The sequence below is a fragment of the Trichoplusia ni genome, chromosome 3, assembly GCF_003590095.1.
Source record: "Trichoplusia ni isolate ovarian cell line Hi5 chromosome 3, tn1, whole genome shotgun sequence".
Classification (NCBI taxonomy): domain Eukaryota; kingdom Metazoa; phylum Arthropoda; class Insecta; order Lepidoptera; family Noctuidae; genus Trichoplusia; species Trichoplusia ni.
The window spans coordinates 10,213,280-10,232,344 of record NC_039480.1 but is presented as its reverse complement, the minus strand read 5'-3'; the positions used below and the strand labels follow the sequence as shown (position 1 = coordinate 10,232,344).

The 19,065-nt window shown below is 36.3% G+C and overlaps 1 protein-coding gene across 5 annotated transcripts in view; it reads right to left on the bottom strand.

Moving 5' to 3' along the window:
- Positions 1-4,415: 4,415 nt before the first annotated feature.
- Positions 4,416-19,065, bottom strand: part of LOC113491855 (voltage-dependent T-type calcium channel subunit alpha-1G-like) — a 130,448-nt gene continuing 115,798 nt past the window's right edge. For 2 of the 5 annotated variants that reach the window (XM_026869034.1, XM_026869036.1), the window contains 19 exons: positions 18,039-18,156; positions 15,439-15,594; positions 15,097-15,231; positions 14,796-14,966; positions 14,116-14,313; positions 13,711-14,006; positions 13,456-13,628; positions 12,634-12,803; positions 12,226-12,334; positions 11,532-11,755; positions 10,857-11,002; positions 10,542-10,734; positions 9,871-10,020; positions 9,625-9,786; positions 8,860-9,078; positions 8,450-8,642; positions 7,798-8,367; positions 7,487-7,716; positions 4,416-7,405 (listed from right to left, as the gene is read on the bottom strand). In XM_026869034.1, the coding sequence (XP_026724835.1) occupies positions 6,641-7,405; positions 7,487-7,716; positions 7,798-8,367; positions 8,450-8,642; positions 8,860-9,078; positions 9,625-9,786; positions 9,871-10,020; positions 10,542-10,734; positions 10,857-11,002; positions 11,532-11,755; positions 12,226-12,334; positions 12,634-12,803; positions 13,456-13,628; positions 13,711-14,006; positions 14,116-14,313; positions 14,796-14,966; positions 15,097-15,231; positions 15,439-15,594; positions 18,039-18,156 (4,378 nt within the window). In that variant the 3' untranslated portion in view covers positions 4,416-6,640. Of the gene's footprint in view, positions 7,406-7,486; positions 7,717-7,797; positions 8,368-8,449; positions 8,643-8,859; positions 9,079-9,624; positions 9,787-9,870; positions 10,021-10,541; positions 10,735-10,856; positions 11,003-11,531; positions 11,756-12,225; positions 12,335-12,633; positions 12,804-13,455; positions 13,629-13,710; positions 14,007-14,115; positions 14,314-14,795; positions 14,967-15,096; positions 15,232-15,438; positions 15,595-16,263; positions 16,430-18,038; positions 18,157-19,065 lie in introns of all 5 variants that reach the window. The other 3 variants (XM_026869032.1, XM_026869033.1, XM_026869035.1) reach the window with 2 other exon arrangements.

The window sequence follows — 19,065 nt, the reverse complement described above, 5'->3', positions numbered from 1 at the left end:
ATAAAGGCATGTTTTGATTGTTTTTTTTTAATCCTTGTACCTACGTATGTTCACACAACATCATCACAGCTCTTGTCCTATCCACTACTAGGCAAAGGCCTTCCCATACTCTTGCAAAATTTCTACGGTCTTGTGCCAGCCTCAACCAGACCCGACCCAGGCCTTAACTATATCGTCGACCCATCTTGCTCATACATATACAACACAGAAGTAAATAAAAACATAAAACTTTTGTTTAAGTACAAAGGTACAAAGAGGTTCAGTATGCTATATCAAAATCTATTAAAATTGTTAGCGTAGGTACTGTTAACAAGAAATCTATAAGGCTACTTTATTTAATAGTAATAATTTAATAATACAACCTATTCTTATTTTCCGTGATACAATACAATGTCGAGGAATATATGGGCTGCCAAGTCACTTGTAATTTAAAATATTAAGTTAAAAGCAAGGAACAATCTGAGAAATGTCCCCGCCAGTGCCAAGCGTCTGTGAGAAAATTTGCCAAGTATCAGAAACAGACACGATGGTATAAATTGATTTTTGTTTACTTTTTGTTAAAATAAAATAAACGGAAACTCGAAACAATGTGGCTTCTTTTTCTCACAATGTTTTAATATTAGAGATTAATAAGTGTTTTGAAACAGTTATTTTTGTAAACCACTCGTTAGACAAAAGTTACGTTTCTCAAGAAACAAGACACTAATTAACTTCTTGATCATAATGTAGGTTACGAAGGCTTTTTTCGTAACCTACCGATTTACTTTTATTGGCTAAATCTAAAACTGCATCAGTAGCGACATCACCAAACACAATTATTTTAATCGCTTTACACGAATTCGGCGAACCTAAACCTATTATTTATAAGACAAAATTCATCATGAACGACGTGTGTAATAAAGTTACGTAGAAAACTGGAGAGTTAATTATACAAATTAGAGTTCTGAAAATTGACACAGTCCCCAGTTTGCCATAATAATTCCATTAAAAAGTTGCGGACAACTTGTCATGAAATTTTCTTATTGTTAATGTTAACGTTATTCACTGACTTTGTGTAAAATTCAAAACAACTTTATAACTACAGGAGCTATTTATACAAACATGAAATTTCGCCTTTGTTTTCAAGCCATGTTCTGGTTGCTCTTGAATTTTTTATAACGCTCACTAGTATGTCCACTTCAACTACAATAGCCCACAGTTCTATTCATACGAAGCGAAATGTTTTTGTCCCAGCAATAACACGAGAATTTGAATTCTATTTCTCCTATTCAACCTCAGGGAAACGGTAATTCTGTCAGTTTTTCAAATCGACAATTCAATATGCATACTGTCGAATAATATACTCAAAGGGAATTTGGTGAATTCGAAGAAAGTAGTGTGAAAGACTGGAAACGTCAGTAAAAATAATACGGATGAATGCACAGTTTTGGAGGTAAAGCTTTTCCGTTATGCAAAAAAAGATGTCATCGTGCATAAATATTCTTCGGTTGTCCTAAAAAAAGTTCTTTGAAAAATTTCAACGAAACTAAAAAGGCTTTTTATATATTTTGTATTCAGTGTTTCACCAGATGCTATTGTGAAATAAAACAAAACCTTTTTTTGTTTGACTGAGGTTTTGCTATCCCTTTGTAATATTTCCTTTGAAATATGATTGGGTACTGTTTCATTTGAAGCGGTTCCCAATAATGAGCGGAGAGCACCGTGTGGGATTAATTTAAAGTGTAGACCTTGATTGAATTTCTCTCTCAATTAACTAAATAAAAGCCCACTCGGCGTGATCAAGTGTCAAGCCACCGATATGATTTAGTGTTGATTTCGCAGGTATTGATGGTATTGGTTATTAAAGGACGTCTCAAAGTAAATTAATTATTTCATTCATAGTTTCTAATCCGTTCTATCATCCATACTATGTAACTACAACAATGTCGGGAACGATATTTCAATTACTAATTTATTATGAAGGACCCTTACATGATAATTTATTATATTTGTCTTTGTGTGAGCGAATTTATAAGACTATTAAATATCCGTTCTATGTTTAATTATGTAAGACATTTACATGTACATTTGATTAAAGTAATATAATATACGTCAGCGAATTAAAATAATGAAGAAAGTTTCGAATGATGTATGTGTTATACATGTTGTTGACAACATGAGGTAAGGGCACGACGTCAACTAAATTAAGATAAATCGACGAACATTTTCGTTGATGTTACAAGAGTGGAAATATGGAAACACTCTGTATCAGGCGTAATTACTTTTGTCTCGTGTTTTAGACATATTACCTACATCAGTTTTTAGAGACTGAAAAATGTGGTTTTCTAAATAATATGCAGAAAATAATAAAAGATCCTTTAAGTAAGGAATCATTTATCATAATATCATTCTCGTGTTTTAAATACTTTGTTATAATAATACCTACTAATTAAGCAGTAAATAAAATAAAAATGATGTAAAATTACTATCTCAGAAAAAGCGAGTCAATTATTAACTATTGTAATCAATTAACGTCTTTTCTGTTACTGAAGTAAAGATCACATTTTGTTTAGACGGAGAACAGACACATACCAGTGTCATTATAAATAGCAAACGATATGAGGGCCACCTTTACGTCACTCTTTAAGACTGTTGCACACCTAGAAGCCAGTCGCTGCAGTATGTCTAGAAGTGCACCGTTTTTCAGGCAAGGTGTCATGGCGCCTTTTTATCAAAATGCTAAATACTGTTGAATCGTCTTACTTAAAACAATTAATTCAAGCAAGTTATTAAGAAAATCACAATAATATTGGTATCAAGAGCCAGTCCAACATTTATCTTGGGCAGAACTAATTTGGCTGTGTTTGTCAAAAAAGTAAACCGATTAGAGACCGCACTGGGTAACCGATTACAGCTGAATAGTCTGAGGAGTGCCCTCCAATAGGCAAGAATTAAATTCAAATGTAATTTATACGAAAATTTGTTAGCGTGGCTGTGAGATATGGGTACAAAATACTTAATCGAATAATATAAGCATCTTTATTTACGACCGTTGTTTTACTTAAATATTAAGGTATTTTTATTTTTCTTAAGCGTTATTTGTTCGAGAAATCTTAGTATTTCTGTTTGTTTATTGAAATTACAGTTTAAATACTTTTCTTGAATGTCGTATTTTTTGAAGTAAAAGCATTGTGATTTTCATAGATTATTAACCATAATAAAAAGGCATTATATTGTAAATATTACGCTTTCCTAATTCACGTTCGTGTCGTAAGTTTTGAACTATGAACCACTTTTAAAGTTTCCCAACTTTGGCAGTTCAAGTCGATGTGCGATCCACTTGAAACTTTATTCGACACGAAAATCGTTTCAGGCAGGCAGAATGAAAAAAAAAATCCCATGCCTTTAAAAATAAACCACCGAACGACATGAACGGCCTAAGATTTAAAAAATGAATTTTGTATGAAGCGGTTGAATGCAAAAGTTTGGAATATCGATGGCAGGGAAAATTCGGCATTTTTCATCACTAGAACGTTTTGCTGCTAACATTTTGGTTTGTTTTTGAACTGCTGGCTGTTGTTGATATTTGAATACGCCGTGCCTTTGTGCATGAAAAGAGAGGTACACCACATGAGAAAAATAAAATACAAACAAATACTTGAACCTATTGATTAGTCTTATGTTTTACAATTTTTTATCGATTCCTATCAAATCAAAACATCAAAAACGCTCTAACCCTAACAAACGTTTATTTTATGAGGAATTTATCACCAGTTTGTAAATCCTATAAAATGCCAATTTAAAACAAATTTTATTATGAAAAGCTTGATTGTAAAAAGAACATTCATGTGATAAATAGTTATTTTGAATTAGTCAAGTACAAAAGCGTCTGATTTAATTACCTGTTATGTAAAACATCTTTGATGGTGTTAGTATTATTGGGTAATTAGCTAAGAAGAGCGCCTTTGTTGTTTATTCATTCGCGTATTCCAAAATTGGAAAATAATTTCTGCCAAGTTTTCGAATTTTCAAGGAAGATTCCATTAAGTAAAGCTGAATAGGTCAGTCTTAATTATTTGACAAACAAATCCTTTTGCTTGGTAACGAGCCGGCGCATCTCCGTCTTTTCACGAAAACGGCATTATGTTGTTCAACACGATAAAGAACCCATTAAAATTCGTTTCAAGGAATTATGCAAATGAGATTGTAAGCGCTCGCTAACAAGATAGGACGCTCGCAAAGATTGTTGCTAAACTCAATTCAGTTCGCCTGTTGCTCTTTCCTTTGTGGGTACCTGTGCCTAGCAAATTACCCGGGGACCCTGAACAAACGAACAACTTAAAAATAATAATCTAACTTGGTACAGGTGTAATGTAAGAGTAACACGCCTTGTCCCGTTTACATCTGGGTACAGGCGGCTTCAAATAAAACACAAATTTGAATTTTGATTTATTTTTTCAACCTAACATTGTCGTAACTTTCTTAACTCGACAGATCACCAGCTAAGATAACAGGTGTACTCAACTATGAACATTGTTCATACCACTTAAAATTATTATACGATCAGTACCGAAAAACAATTATTCATCATTATCACGAAATTTACTTTTTATCACGAAAATACTATTCTTATTTTACTAAATTCCATTTAATCAATTCTTTGAAAATATAAATAATATTAAACATGAAAATCACTCGATGTCTATTTTACAAGAATCTATTGTAGCTACAAATTCAAACTTCGATTGATAGATAGACTTCAAGTCATCGGTAAAGATTGAATGAAGATGGAAGACATTATGTAATTAAAAGATAGTGTCTTGTGCAAGATGTAACATTTAAGTAAATTAACTAAGAACATTTAATAATTGGGGCACTACACTCGTTTTATAACATTCAATGGAATAACATTAATATTACACAAAAACAAACAATTGCATAAATGCCATACTATTTAACCTGTAGGTAGCCTCTACGGTGTTATTTAGCTCAAGATAGTATTATGTAGTTTCGGAATGACAAGTTGACTATGTTTTGTTTTGGAGAAAATACCTTAAAATTACAAATTTTTCACATGACACAACGTAAACTTAATAAAGACTCAACAAGACTCATAATTTAATGTATCTACAGTCCAACTCCTACAGTATACATTTAATCTCAGAGACTACTCACATTCAACTTCACAAGCTAATACGTTAGAAATAGGAAAGGCACAGTCGAAGTATAAAATTTATTGCTGACTTCCCTAACTAGGTACGATACTTTACAGTAACTAGAACCACATAGACATGTCTCAAAATAAACAGCAGTTTGTGCTTTAAACTGAACTTTCTTTGATATTTTAGGTACTTTAAATTACTTTAACTTACTTTGTTTTGTGCTCTGTGGCCTTTTCTAAAGTAGACAGTAAGTAATTTAACAAGCGGAAAAGTTTTATAGGACAAGCGACTAGGTATCAACTGCTCAATTAAATATAAAATACTCTTACAAAATTTTGCTTAATTTTAAAGGTTTTGTAGATTTGGCACAGATTGAAATTAATTTAAAGGAAAGAGAAATTACATAATATATAATTATCTACGTCCAAACTATGGTAGAGCACAACTTAAATGAACAAATCAAATCAACTCTGCGCGACGTCTTTACTCACAATCTACTTCGATTCTAACTACACTCTATCATTTATGTGCGTATTGCCAGTTACACGTCTAAGTTACGTACATGACTGTAAGAAAATAGGATTTATTTATATTCAGAAAATATTCTTTTTTCATCTTTAGAGAGAATAATATTCAATTCGCGAACGATTGGTTCCGTTTTAGACAATAGATTGACAAGATCTAGCTAGTAACATTACTCTACGAGGCTACACAGTCGTTGACTAACAGATACTTTGGTAGCAATCACGACTCAGTATCCACATTGAACATATAAGAATAATTCATAGGCTTTTGTAGAGTCGTTGAATAACATCAATCGTATAACGCTAATAATTCAATGATTTGAAACCCGTTCTTAATCCGTAAATACAGTCTAACATTAATTTGCACACAGAACTTTACGAGTCAGAGTCCGTACAATAAACAGAAACTATGTTACAACTACAAAACAATACTTCGTTGAAGTTTTTTTGGAAAATCTTATGCATGTATTTATAATTAACAAATTAACCTTTAACAGCAAGCACCGTACTAATAATAAAATTACGAAGTAAACTTTAGCTCTCGTAGAAAACATCCCACCACAACAAATTGACTAGTTCTAATTCCTATCTAGACATTTTTACACTTAAACTAAATTTATTAAAGTCTCTTTAGTTTGAATTAATTGAACCGGCCGCAATGGTGAAGTGAGGGTAAGGTTTGATGTGTGAAAGAAAAACATAGGAGAAACTCGTTTCTAAACAGGCAATATCCTTCTTTCATCAATATCGTTAACGCAACACAACACTGAAACGCACCAAAGTCAAGTTTAGTTCATAACGTCACTATAATCACTGTTGTGCAACCGAGTTCAAACATTCACTGGCCCTTGAGCATACAAGATTTACAGACGAGGAAAGGACAAGGGAGAGATAGGGAACAGGGCATCCGGACGTTGCTTTGAGCACCGTCTAGATATAGACTTCATGGTGTTGCTGCGGCCGGCCCCGCCTGGACTAGGAGCCTCGCTCCGCTAGTTCTACTACGTCATCCGGCTCTGGTCTCGTTGCGTCTATTTTTCGCCTCTCAGCTATCACTATTCTTATTTTTTCCTCCTCACTTATCGTTTGGTCTATCGATTCAGGGGTAAGCTGGTTCTGAGACCGCGAGGTGTGGCTGGCATCAGTCGCCGCAGATTCTGTGGAGGATCTTCGTTTTGATCCGGTCAGTCTTAAACTCTGCCTGGTGGAGGGAACGGCGAGTAGCACGGGTCGCAGGAGGCGGGCTTCTTCACCTCGCAGTGAGTTTCGTTTGTCGACGCGCTGTCGCCTGTTTTGCGCGAAGGAATCCCTTCTCGGTGGGCTGCCGGGCTCGAGCTCATCGACGTCGTCGGCGTCGATGAATCGCGCGTCCTCCTCGTAGAGCGCGGCGGGCGGCTCGGAGCTGGAGTCCTGCCGGCGGCGCCCGAAGGCGTGAGGGGATAAGGAGGCGCGTCTCGGCGGCAGCGACGTCGGCAACAAAGCGGTGTGCGAGTGCAGCGTGCGCCGGCGGCGTGCGGGGGACGGTGCTGGTTGCTTGGGCTCGCTGTACGTGAAGTTAGCCGGGAGGGACGGTACCTTGTTTAGTGGCCGCGGAGGACTCACACACTCTTCTAGAGCACGACAAAGTGCTCTATCTTCTTCGTCGTCAGCCTCCCGTTCTAATTCACGTTCTAGTTCTACGTCCATGTCAATTTCATCTTCCATTTGTTTATGCGATTCTTCTAGGTGTTTCATGAGTACCTGTTAATAAAATGAATTCATTATAATTCTGTTTCTGCTCTGTCTCTGGCTATAGAATTAACATTGCCTTATAAAACTTACCGCGACGACGACATTGACGAGTACAAATTGTGCCATGAGTACAAATACGACGAAGAATATGGGTGCTATGATGGTAGATACGCAGCAGTTCCTCACACAATCCACAGAACTGTCGCAGTCTTCACGTAGCGTATCCTTCATGATGCCGTTCCAGTTGTCGCCGGTCGCCACACGGAACAACGTCAGGAATGCCATGCCAAAGTTAGCAAAGTGAGCGTGTTCACCCAGACCTTAAATAAAAGAATGTAGTAGTGATTTTTTAGGTCATATAGTCATAAGAAATACATAAAGGTTTTTAAAATAAGTCTTACCTTGACACGGAATTTCATCAGAGCATTCCAGTCTCCCAAAAAGCTCAACGCCGAGTGCTGCGAAGATGAAGAACAGCAGAAAAAATAGAAGTCCCAAGTTGCCAACTTGCGGTAGAGCTTGCATGACCGTGTCCAGTAAAGCTCTTATACCCTTAGCCATCTTCAGCAGCTTCAGTACCCTGGCTATCCTCAACACTCTCATTACCCTCATGATCGTCGGGTTTATTGGAATTATGTTAGTCTCTAACTCTTCTAAAACTATTCCCACTATAGATAAGATGACGATAATTACGTCTAATTGATTCCATTTGTCTTTTAAATATATCTTGAATCCTAACGCGACGAGTTTCATAACCGCTTCTAATATAAACACTGCGGTGAAGAAATAATTAAATATTTTAAGCGCATATTGTAGTGCCGGAGGCATTCTGTAGTATTCTATGGCCATCGTAACGACGTTAAGTCCGATCACGCCGGCTATAGCCAGGTCGAAATATTTCGACGTGACTACGTTGTGGACGAATAATCTTGTTTGTGAATAGTCTGCATAATATGGCCGCTGGTGCATTTCTAAAACATAAAGGTAATGTTACTTTAGAGGCGTCATATAACAATTTTTTTTTTCAATAATTTACGTGAAAGGATACTTTACTTCTTCTCTTTTTCTCCATCTGCAGAGCTCTCTTGGCCGCTCTCCTGACTCTTTCCTCTTTTTCTTGTTCTTCACGACATCTGTGGAAGTTCTCTACTACGACCCCCACAAACATGTTCAATACGAAGAATCCCACTAATAGTATGAACGCGATGAAGTACAGGAGACGCCATTCTGAATAGTTCACTATGGGCTGCAAGTAGAGATTTGTATTGAATGTACATGAAATTAATTTGAATTTTCTAAAAATGTATGCTATTGTTACTACAATTATAATTTATAAATCCTAAATTAATAATGATGTGTTTAACTTGTTCCACATTGTGTTGACTGTAATAACATATTCCAACGTCCTATTTTGGTCAGCAATTGCCGTGTAAATGCAAACGTAATTGTATTGGATTTCGTACCTGTTGATCAACCCCGACCGCATCAAGACCTGTGTACATGATGTTAACCCAACCGTCTCGAGAACTCAGTACAAACAGTGACATCAAAGCTTTGCCTAAATCGTCGAAGTTGTATTTCCTGTTCACCCAAACGTTGCCTTCTATTGCGAGGCAGTCTGACTTGTTTTTAACATTTTTTATGTTCGCTCCCTCGCAGTAAAAAAATGCGCCTTTGAACAACTGAAACGAAAATGCTGCTGTTTATCCGAAATATTTAAATTTCGCAATGTTTTCGTAAATAAAGTATTATTTATACTTATAAGAATAAATATTCTATATTACGTATACTTTCAAAACGAATCTCTTTACCAATTAATAATTATAATAACATAGCGACCAGCTCTCCATAACATTAAGTGGGAAAGCCGATTGTAATGAATTGCTCTGGGGACAGTCAGCTTAGTTCCATCCAGTTTGTAGCACACCACGTTACCGAAATAATTACATAGCTCTCGACGTCTCCAACGAAGCCCTAAGGGGTTCGTCTTACCTTACAATTGAATGTGCATTGCAGTTAGCATAGTGAGACGAAGACCGATCTTGGTATGTACTTGTATATTCAGAGCACATTGGGACTAGGAGCCATCTAATTTCGTTTTAAGTAATATTACTTTTGTAACAGATGTAATTATAACTCTACATAACTCTTTACTTATTTTTTTGAATAAGTAGTTAAAATAAAATAAGTCATTTCGTTTGCTACTACTGCTACTTGCTATAACTTACCTGCACGCCCAAAATGCCGAAAATAATGAAAAACGTGCAACAAATCAGCACTATGTTTCCGATAGGTCTTAGTGAAGATAAAAGTGTTTGTACGACGAGTTTCAATCCTGGAGCTCTGTTTATTACCCTTAGTGGCCGCAATGACCTTAGCAATCTAAACACCTAAGAAATTAAATAAGAAATGGTTAATATTTCCTTGAAACCTACACACAAATAATTTAGTTATGGATGAGCAATATATCTTACCCTGAGTATTCCGAATATTCGTGGACTTGATTCAGACACTAGAGACATTAACAGATCAATGATTGATATGATCACTAAGGACCCATCCATAATGTTCCATCCTGATGTGAAGTACGCGTCGGGGCCGTAGAACATGCCTGATGCTACCACCTATTTAAAAAGTAATAAAGAATAGTTTTTGAGTTTTGAATCACGACGAAAATTTACAGTTTATATGCAATTATCGTAATTACTTTAACTATAGTATTTTGTTAGATAAAATGTAAGCTATAATTAAAACAGACGATCAGATAAAACACACTAGGAAAAGTTCCAGTTGAGTTTACTTGTCTTGAAACGAGACAATTAAATAATAGTAAAGCCACAAGCGGAATGATAACACGGATGAATAAAAAAGCTTTCAAGTTATATGACTGTAGCTGTCGCGTGTGTAAATTTTATGATTGGGCCTGTTACGGGCTCAACCAATTATGAGAGTATGGCTCAAATGCCATTATGCTGCCTTTGTGAATTTTGCTACCGACGCAGTTAGCACTATAAGCCAGCTGATGAATAAAACTATTAAAATGGCTTTAAAAAAAGAAACAAATAAATAAGATCGAATAAAGATAAACCAAAGTCGAAATGTTGACCCGTATCAATTCCACGTCATTATGTTTTATAAAACTTACTTTGATAAACATCTCGACGGCAAAAACTCCTGTGAAGACATAGTTGGCACTGGACAGGAAGGCTCGTTCCTTAGAGTCCGGAGGTATGTTCGGCCGCTCCATAGCCAATGTGATACAATTCAGAGCTATGAACAACAGAACGATGTTGTCGAACCATCCACGAGTGACAACCCATGTGCAGAATCGTCTCATGCTGTGGAAGAAAGATTATTGTCAAAATGACTGCTGAAATTAACTAGGAACTGGATAAAAGTTCAATACTGAGTCTTTAATAGTCCATCCTTTTTTAAATTACTAGTTGAGAAGTTGACTTACTTATTGTCGGGAGAAAAGATATACAGTGAGTAAAATTCTTTCTCTTTGAGACATCCAGTCGGCTCCATGAATCGAAAAAGGTCTTTGAATCGGTATCGTCGCCTGTCAAATCTCGATGATAACAAGCACACATTATTTATAGCAACCTGAAAGGAAATGTTTGTTATCGTTAACCAACACACATTTATAAGTATTTTAAATTCTATTTTGTTACATGGTATTTTTTTTCTTACTTCCCAAATTTACATTTTACAAATACACATTACAAAAATAAACATTTTTTTTAATTAAAAATTATCCCGATGAAACTTAGGTAAAGCAAAAAATACAGATATAGATATACAATAGATGACGCAAATGCTTGTACTTTGTGTGTCCAAACCCCGACCAAGCGTCAAGGTTGGCCGCAGCTACTCAAAGTCTGAGCGCGTCTGTTGTAGCCGGACGACCGCGTGAACTAAAAAACGCCTCGTTACGTGATAATTAATTGCAATAGCCCAAAAATTTCGAGTACCCCAAGGCAAGAACATATTTCCTATCACACGAAAGTAATATTAAAATTATGTTCTGCGTAAATACTGTGGTTAAAATGTCGCTTGGTTTCAATACAAATCGCGATACTTGTGTCATCTATTGTATATCTTTATTTGTGGCAAAAATACTTTAAAAACCTACAAATACTTTGCTCTTCTTCTTCTTTCTGTCTTCTTGCTCGCTTGTTGGCCTGCCTAAATCTTCCATTGGTACACGTACCTCTTCGTTGATTTGTTTCATAAGAGGTAGTGGTTGTACGTTGAGTCTCGCGGGGAGCGCGGGCGTGGCGAGCTCGCGCGGCGCCACCGGCACCACGGCCGTCGGGGGGGCCAAGTTACTCGCCTTCACTTCTGACACTGATGTCACTGTTACCAGTCATACGGGAATATTATATGGTTTAGAATTTAATGGTATGTAAAATCGTTGCAGTCGTTAGTTTTGCTGAAGATGAGGGATCTTCAGCTGTGTAAATACATATAATCTTTATATCGCGGTGCAGAACTTATCAAAATTTATCAAAATTTTGTATAAAACAAAGATAATAATGTTTTAATTATATAAAAGGTTGTGTAACTAATATTCAGATAATTTAATCTTGTAATCACTAAGGTAAATCGATAATGTTATACAATTAGGAATAGAGTTACTAATTGAACACTATGCTACCACGTTCCTGAAATTCAAACTTGAACAGAACTTGAGTATTAGTTTCGAGATGTATTGAATATCGACAATCCAGTTATGTCAGTCACCTAGTTGTGCCTAATCGATAGTAATGCATTAGCCGCAGTGGTCTTATGAAAGGGGTTTCTTGGAAAGTATGGAAGTAGGTTACCTGTTAAATAGTCGTTGGTTAGAGATAGCCGATGTGGCGGAGGTTTAACACTGTCGAGTCGCACAGTCGAGTCTGACGAAAACCCGGCTTCTGGAGCTTTCCACGACACCTATAGTAAAGAATATATCTAAATAACTTAGCTAGTTTCCTCTACTTTACGACATCTTGGTGCCAAGGTAAAGTTATACAAAACTGATGTTTTTGTTATTAGTTTTATAAAAAATAATTTGGCGTCTTTAGAAGATCTAAGTATAGCAGTTTCTTATAATATGCTAGAAGTAAAATCGACATCGACGAAAGTTCTAGTCAGAACAAAACAGTTAAAATCAATACTGCAGGATAGATTTACTAAGAGCGTTAAAATGTTCAGTAGCCATAGAATAACTTAATAGCTCATCAGATACATACGTCTGGTAATAACGGCGCGTTGTGTGCGGAGACACGTCGCGCGGGCGGCGGCAGCACGCGAGGCGCCGGGAGTGAGGTCCGGGCGCGGTTGTTGGGAAGCTCCGACTGTGTGTCGTTCTTTATCACCATCGACGATGATAGCAGTAACTCGTTCTTGCGGAGGCTTGAACCTGAGCATCACTTTCATATTTTAGGTATAATTTTTAAGAATAGGCAGTTTATTTCCATCCATTTACTTGTATTCAGAAAATTCGAATATTGTACAGGAATGTTGACATTACTTATTTATAGAATATCGTAGAAGGGATAAAAAAAAATCTATAAATTAAAAAAAAAGATCTGTGCATTTTATTGGTCGTGGTAGGGTTTTGCTTTCAAAACGGTAATATATAGTTCTAAGAGCTCAAAATAAGCGTGTCGGAAGCATAAAGGTAGATGAGGTAATAATAAAAAGACATGTCCAAAATATGCTATAAAGAAGCGTTATTTGAAGGACTCATAAAGTCTGAACGGCGAAGGTTGCAACTTTCTTCTTTATTAAAAATCTGGAATAGACAAGTTCACCGGCAAAAGTTCTGAGATGGCGACTTAAACAAACTTGACTCGAAATATAGTTTTGAGCGTGTTAGTACTCTAGATCTAGAGCGATACTTGGCGCTGAATACTGAAATGTGCCATTAACTTATTTTTTATGAATACTTAACCGTTACAAGTGGTTATGATGCGTAGTTAGCATAAAACTGATTTGATATTATTCTTTATCTTATGTCTGATACTGCTATTTTTATGAGTGAATTACACAACAAAATTTGATTACGATACCGTTGCAGACAGCATGGTCTCTTCCATTGTTAAGCACTATAGCATCTGAGTCAGATCCTGTTCTTTGCTTGGGTTTTCTTCTTAGACTGGGTCTTGATAGTCGCCAACTATATCCCCGTTGCACTCTACATTTATCATCGCCATTTGGCCCCATGTTTACTACACTTATGTTCCTAACAAAATAATAATGAAATTAGAGTTTTTTTTATAAAGGTAGTAAAAAATAATAATTATAATGTTATAGATTCAACTTACTTTTGTGAGCTAAGCAGACTGGACTTGTCACTGGTGTTTAAGCAATTTTCATCCTTCGATAAAGTAAGTTGTAGATTTTTGTCAGGCAACAATGGAGACGGCATAGATCTTGGAGTTGTTGGCGTCGTGGGCGCTGGTGAAGTTGATCGTAATGGCGGAGGAGCGAGTGTGAGGGGAGGAGGCGCGAGAGACAACGGCGGGAGACGCGCCTTCTCCGCTCCTAGCTGAGCTTGTGCCGAATGGAGAGTTAGCGTGTAACTGTTTGGAGGTTTCAGAAGACCCGGTATGCTGGCACACTAAAAACAACATTTTCTTCTGTAAATGTTCTAGGTGTAGACATAAAAGACGCCATAGAAATAGATTTAAAACAAATTGCGAAAGTAATGAGCGACCATGCAAACTTACTGAAGTTCGATCAATGGAGTCCAAACTAGAAAGCATCGAAGACCTCTCTAAGCTCAGAGCTACATTAAAATCTCTGAACGAAGCTCCTGGTTCCAATGTTGTGGAAGGAGAGTCTTGAGGTGTTGCCGCAGTGTGTGTTATCATAGGTACTGCCGATGATTCAGTTATACCGGCACTACTTGCTAGCATTTTTGACTCCTAAGACAACGAAATAAATTATACAACTACAAATAAAATAAATGTACAAAGAAAATATTCATACAGAGCTTCCAGCGATAGATTACCAAAGACCCGAAAGAAAATTACAAGATAAAGCGAATGGGACAAAAGTTAGGTTTATAATTCTAATATAGACATTTCAGAGGATTACGATAGAAATGAACAAAGTATGATGAAATAAAGTATATTACGACGTGAAGAAAATTAATTTAACGTTCAGACGAACATGAATATGATTTAACCAGGAATAGTAACTGGATAGCCGTGAAATAGTTGAGTCGTATGCGAATACAGTTATATTTTGTATGTGTGTAATACCAATGTTATTCGTCAAGTTGAAGTTAAAGTAAATTAGTTTTATGAATTTACAACAGTACCTTTGTGTTTTCATAAACCAAATACTTCAGCAACTGTCTTATCTTGATGAAAATTTAATAATATCGACTTTAGTCTTTTCTCACCTTTTGTAAATTACATTTGTTAGATTGCGCGCAGTCCTTGCAAAGTGTTGGGTGATGCGCTGAGGACTTTGTTTTACGGCGGGATTTCATTGCTTTCTCCTTGTGACCATTGACGTCATCTTTAGCTTTTCGCACATCGTCCGCCGATCGCCAGTAGTTTTTTATTTCATTCTGTTTAAAAATTAAAATAACATAACGAATTCTTTATGACAAATATTCACAGAATGTAACCTCTCAAAGTTTTAAACAAAACATTGTTCATTGTTGTTGATGTAATGAAATAGTATCGAACATACTTTACCTGTGAAAAGCTCTCACTGGAATGTGATCCCGAATTCGAGTCGTCGTAGTGCAATTCGTTATTGTCTGAGAAACATTCACTCGACAATTTTGACTTTGCCAGTTCACGTTGCTCGCGTTCCCTCCTCTCATTTCGCTAAAAGATTCGAAGAATTACTTACAGTTGTGATTTTGATTTGTATTTGTGCGCCAAATGCGTTCCTTTAGAATTGTTTGAAGTGTAGCAAACAATGATGCAATCTTATATTTACTTAAAATACAAGAACTACTTAAGATTTAATTTTAACTTGTTAACCTAGTGAGAGTCAAAATTTAATAAGTAGACAAAATAATATGGGCTTACCTCTGAACTGAACCCTTCAACGAGGATAGCAACCAGCAAATTGAACAGTACGTAATTCCCAAAAGTCATGAGGGCAACGAAATATAATGCGGCCCAATGACTCGTTTTTTCCATACCGTTAAACAATACAACATTCCAATCTTCTTGGGTTAAAACCTGAAACGTTTTATTCTAGTAAGTATATAATTCAGTTGCGTAACTTGTTCTACCACATCAAATATGTTTAAATCCGTATTTTGTTTAATAAATCAAAATAAGCAAGGTGTGCTGTCATATTGTATAATAATAAGTCGTGCCGGTGTTTGTAATAAATTGTTAAGTATTTCCAATGTTAGTAAATTAAAGTAAAAATACAAAAACTTTTGTTAGTCATTAAAGTGTTAGTGTTGACAAGTGTCATGTTGTTGTGTCGGTGTCCACTAATACACAGTAATGAAAGGGAACACAGACGGCGAGTTTGAGTACACAAGCATACAGGGTCCAGCACTTCCTAGCTCTATACACTACTAAGCAAGATGCAAACTAACTACGGAGCGCTCCTTGTAGTGCATTACCGAAATGTAAGTTCTGAGTTACTGCGGCGGATCTCTCGCTTATGCCAACTCTAGAAATGTACTTTATTATGCTCAGTTATGTTAATGATTGGAGTGTGTCTTTTCTCACAACATGTAGGTTGTCAAATAAGACAGACTGTTGTATACAAGAAAATTAATTGAAGTTAGTAAATACGAGAAACACGCGGCGTCTGTCTACAACATATCAAAACGGGATCGCAAATAAACCTTCTATTACTGAGCCTAGTCTAGCGTACCGCACAAGGCTTACCTGGAACACGGTGACGGTAGCCCAAAGGATGTTATTAAAGTGTTTCCTGTCGCACTCACACTTGGGATGGTGCGAGATGATCTCGGGGCAGGTACAATCCCGCTCGCTGCCATTGTCTTCGACGTACTTGCAAAACTTACCACCGAATAGATACATGCCCAGAATACTGCTCGTCGCGGAGCCGATGTCAAAATGAAAGAAAAACAAAACGCTATGCGCATACGCCGCGACCGAGTCATCCTGACGACATTATTGTTGCGTACGAGACGTTAACACTGTAACCTGCTCTCATGAACGAACTACTGAAATAATACTAATGTTACGGTCTGCATCATTCAGTTCTGCATTCGGATTCCTAATGTGTGCAGTTAGTGCCATAACAAGGAGAGCATTGCTGATGCTAATGTAATATTGAGGAGATATGCACACAGTCAGTATTAGTAGTGCTCTGGTAATAATATTGTGTATCTACACGTTATAGTGCCGTAAAATTAGTTCTATTTCAAACAATCGTCCTGATGATCTTACTTTGGGATGTGATGTAATATAATTAATAAACAAAAGCCTAAATGGTTAAGCAGTGTTATCGCCGTTGGAACGCTACAACCAACGGATATGTTAATAAATCTAAATTATAATTTACGTTCATAAACATCGTGTTATTTAGTGCAATTAAGTTTTTCGATAAACTTAATACTTATATTATGTTTCATTTTAAATACTGCCTCATGATTATTATGTTTACAGAAAAAATGCAATAAAAATAATCTGGAGGAGGAAAAAATAGGCGAAAGTAAAGTGCATAAAAGATAATTATAATCAAAGAAAAATCTCATTCATACTTTTTCATATTACTCGTGGCAAAGGTCATTCAAATAAAAATGCAGTAATTTTAAATTAATAAATTTATCCTGAGAATGCAGATGGAAAATAGTAAAAGGAAATTTAGATGAGAGGACAAATACCTTTAGTTATTAATAAAGTAGAAGTTAAAGAGTCCAAGAAAGGGGAAAAGTAATTGAAAATTTGATTGTTACTGAAGTTAAAAACAAGGATGCTAGGGGTTGATGGCGAAATTGGTGGAAACTTTTGTCGTATAATTCTTAAGTTTAACGCTCGCAAACTTAACACATTTCTAATTTAATATTGAACAACATTCCACCAATTTGACATCAAGCTGTTTAAGATTAATACCTAAATAATAGAAGCAGCATGCAGAGTGATAGATATACTGTATAACTGAGTGCAGTCGTAGTAGTGGGAGTAGAGGAACTGACGAACAGGTTTACCCGCGACTCGGCTTCGAACGACCTCAAGCTAACCTACTACTCAACCAAGCTCTCTGACTAATGTGCTCTGGATAACTTCTGATGGGAGTATTGTACGAACAACGTGAACGTGACACTAATGATGTTTGATCAATCTGTTACGAATGGTTCTAGATCTCACTACGCGGGTTCTAGGGTAGCGGTTACGCGACTGAACGCTTGTTGTGACAACGCACAATGCTGCAAGCTATACCCTTCCTCTAGTGTTTAGTGATGGCTTCGCATCTGTTCGAGAAGGTTCTCTCTTGCAGCAGAGTGGACAGTCGTTTGTGTACTCTCGTGGTTAGTCGATTAGCCGTGACAAGACAATCTTTTGTTATTGGCGATTGTCATACTGTCATGAGTGTTGGCTGCTGACGGACCCGTGGGTAAGCGTTTAGTAAATGTTGCAAGTTCAGTCTGTTTCTGGATTGTCTGTTAGGTATTTTAATTTAAAATGTTGAATACCTGAAACACCGTGACAAAGGCCCACAAGAGCGTATCAAAGTTTTTTCTGTCGCACACTTGATCGCCGTGCTTGTCTTTCTCGCAGAATTTGCACCCGAAGAGGTTCATACCGAGGATGCTGAACGTTACCACGCAATATGCGATTAGATAATAATACGGTTACTATAATCCTTTCCACACACAAAGGAGGAGATATATACAAAAATATAAAGGACATATATAATAGTATGCATATATATTATGTGTGTTGATACATTCTAAGAAGATGAGTGATTAAGTGCAGGTGTAAAGAACTGAAGTGGACGAAAAGCACAAAAGCGTGAGGTCACTATGATTGATAAGATATAATAAATAGAAGAGAAAAAGTTGTAAAGAGTGTGGATAGTGGCAGTGTGTAGTGATTGGAATGTCAAAGACAGAGGTGGTGACACACATAAGGATAAGATTGAAATGAAAAAAGGAGAAATCACTCACAGTTAGTGCACAGGTTAAGGGATGCGGGTGTGACAGTTAAGTAGAAACATTCAGAATTTCATATTTTTATGGAGAGTCGAATATATCTTTTTTTGCTACGGAAAAATGAAAAATCTGATTGAGCAATCAATGAGTGATTGCTAGGGACCGTGATGTTTAGCTACTAGTTTGCTACGATACAGGTGTGAGAGAGGAATATTGAGTTTACACAAATAATAAAGAGTTGAATATCGAAGGTCAGGTTTTTAGACAGATATTTACATAACGCCTAAGTAAGTATTGAGATCATCCTATTGAGAGTAGTAAATTGAAAACTTTTCAGTCAGGTTAAGCAAATAAATAAAAATATAGAACTCGATTGTTTTTTCCTAACTGTAAATAGATAGATAGGCTTCAAAATAATTATTGTGAAAGGAACATAATTTTAAAAAACTCATAAATAGCAGTCTTACAGAGTCATAAAATAATAAAACAAAATACCCTAATCTTTAATTTGCCAGTTTTAAATCCATGCATTTTAAGTTAATCGTTTATAGTGAATCTTGTTTAATGT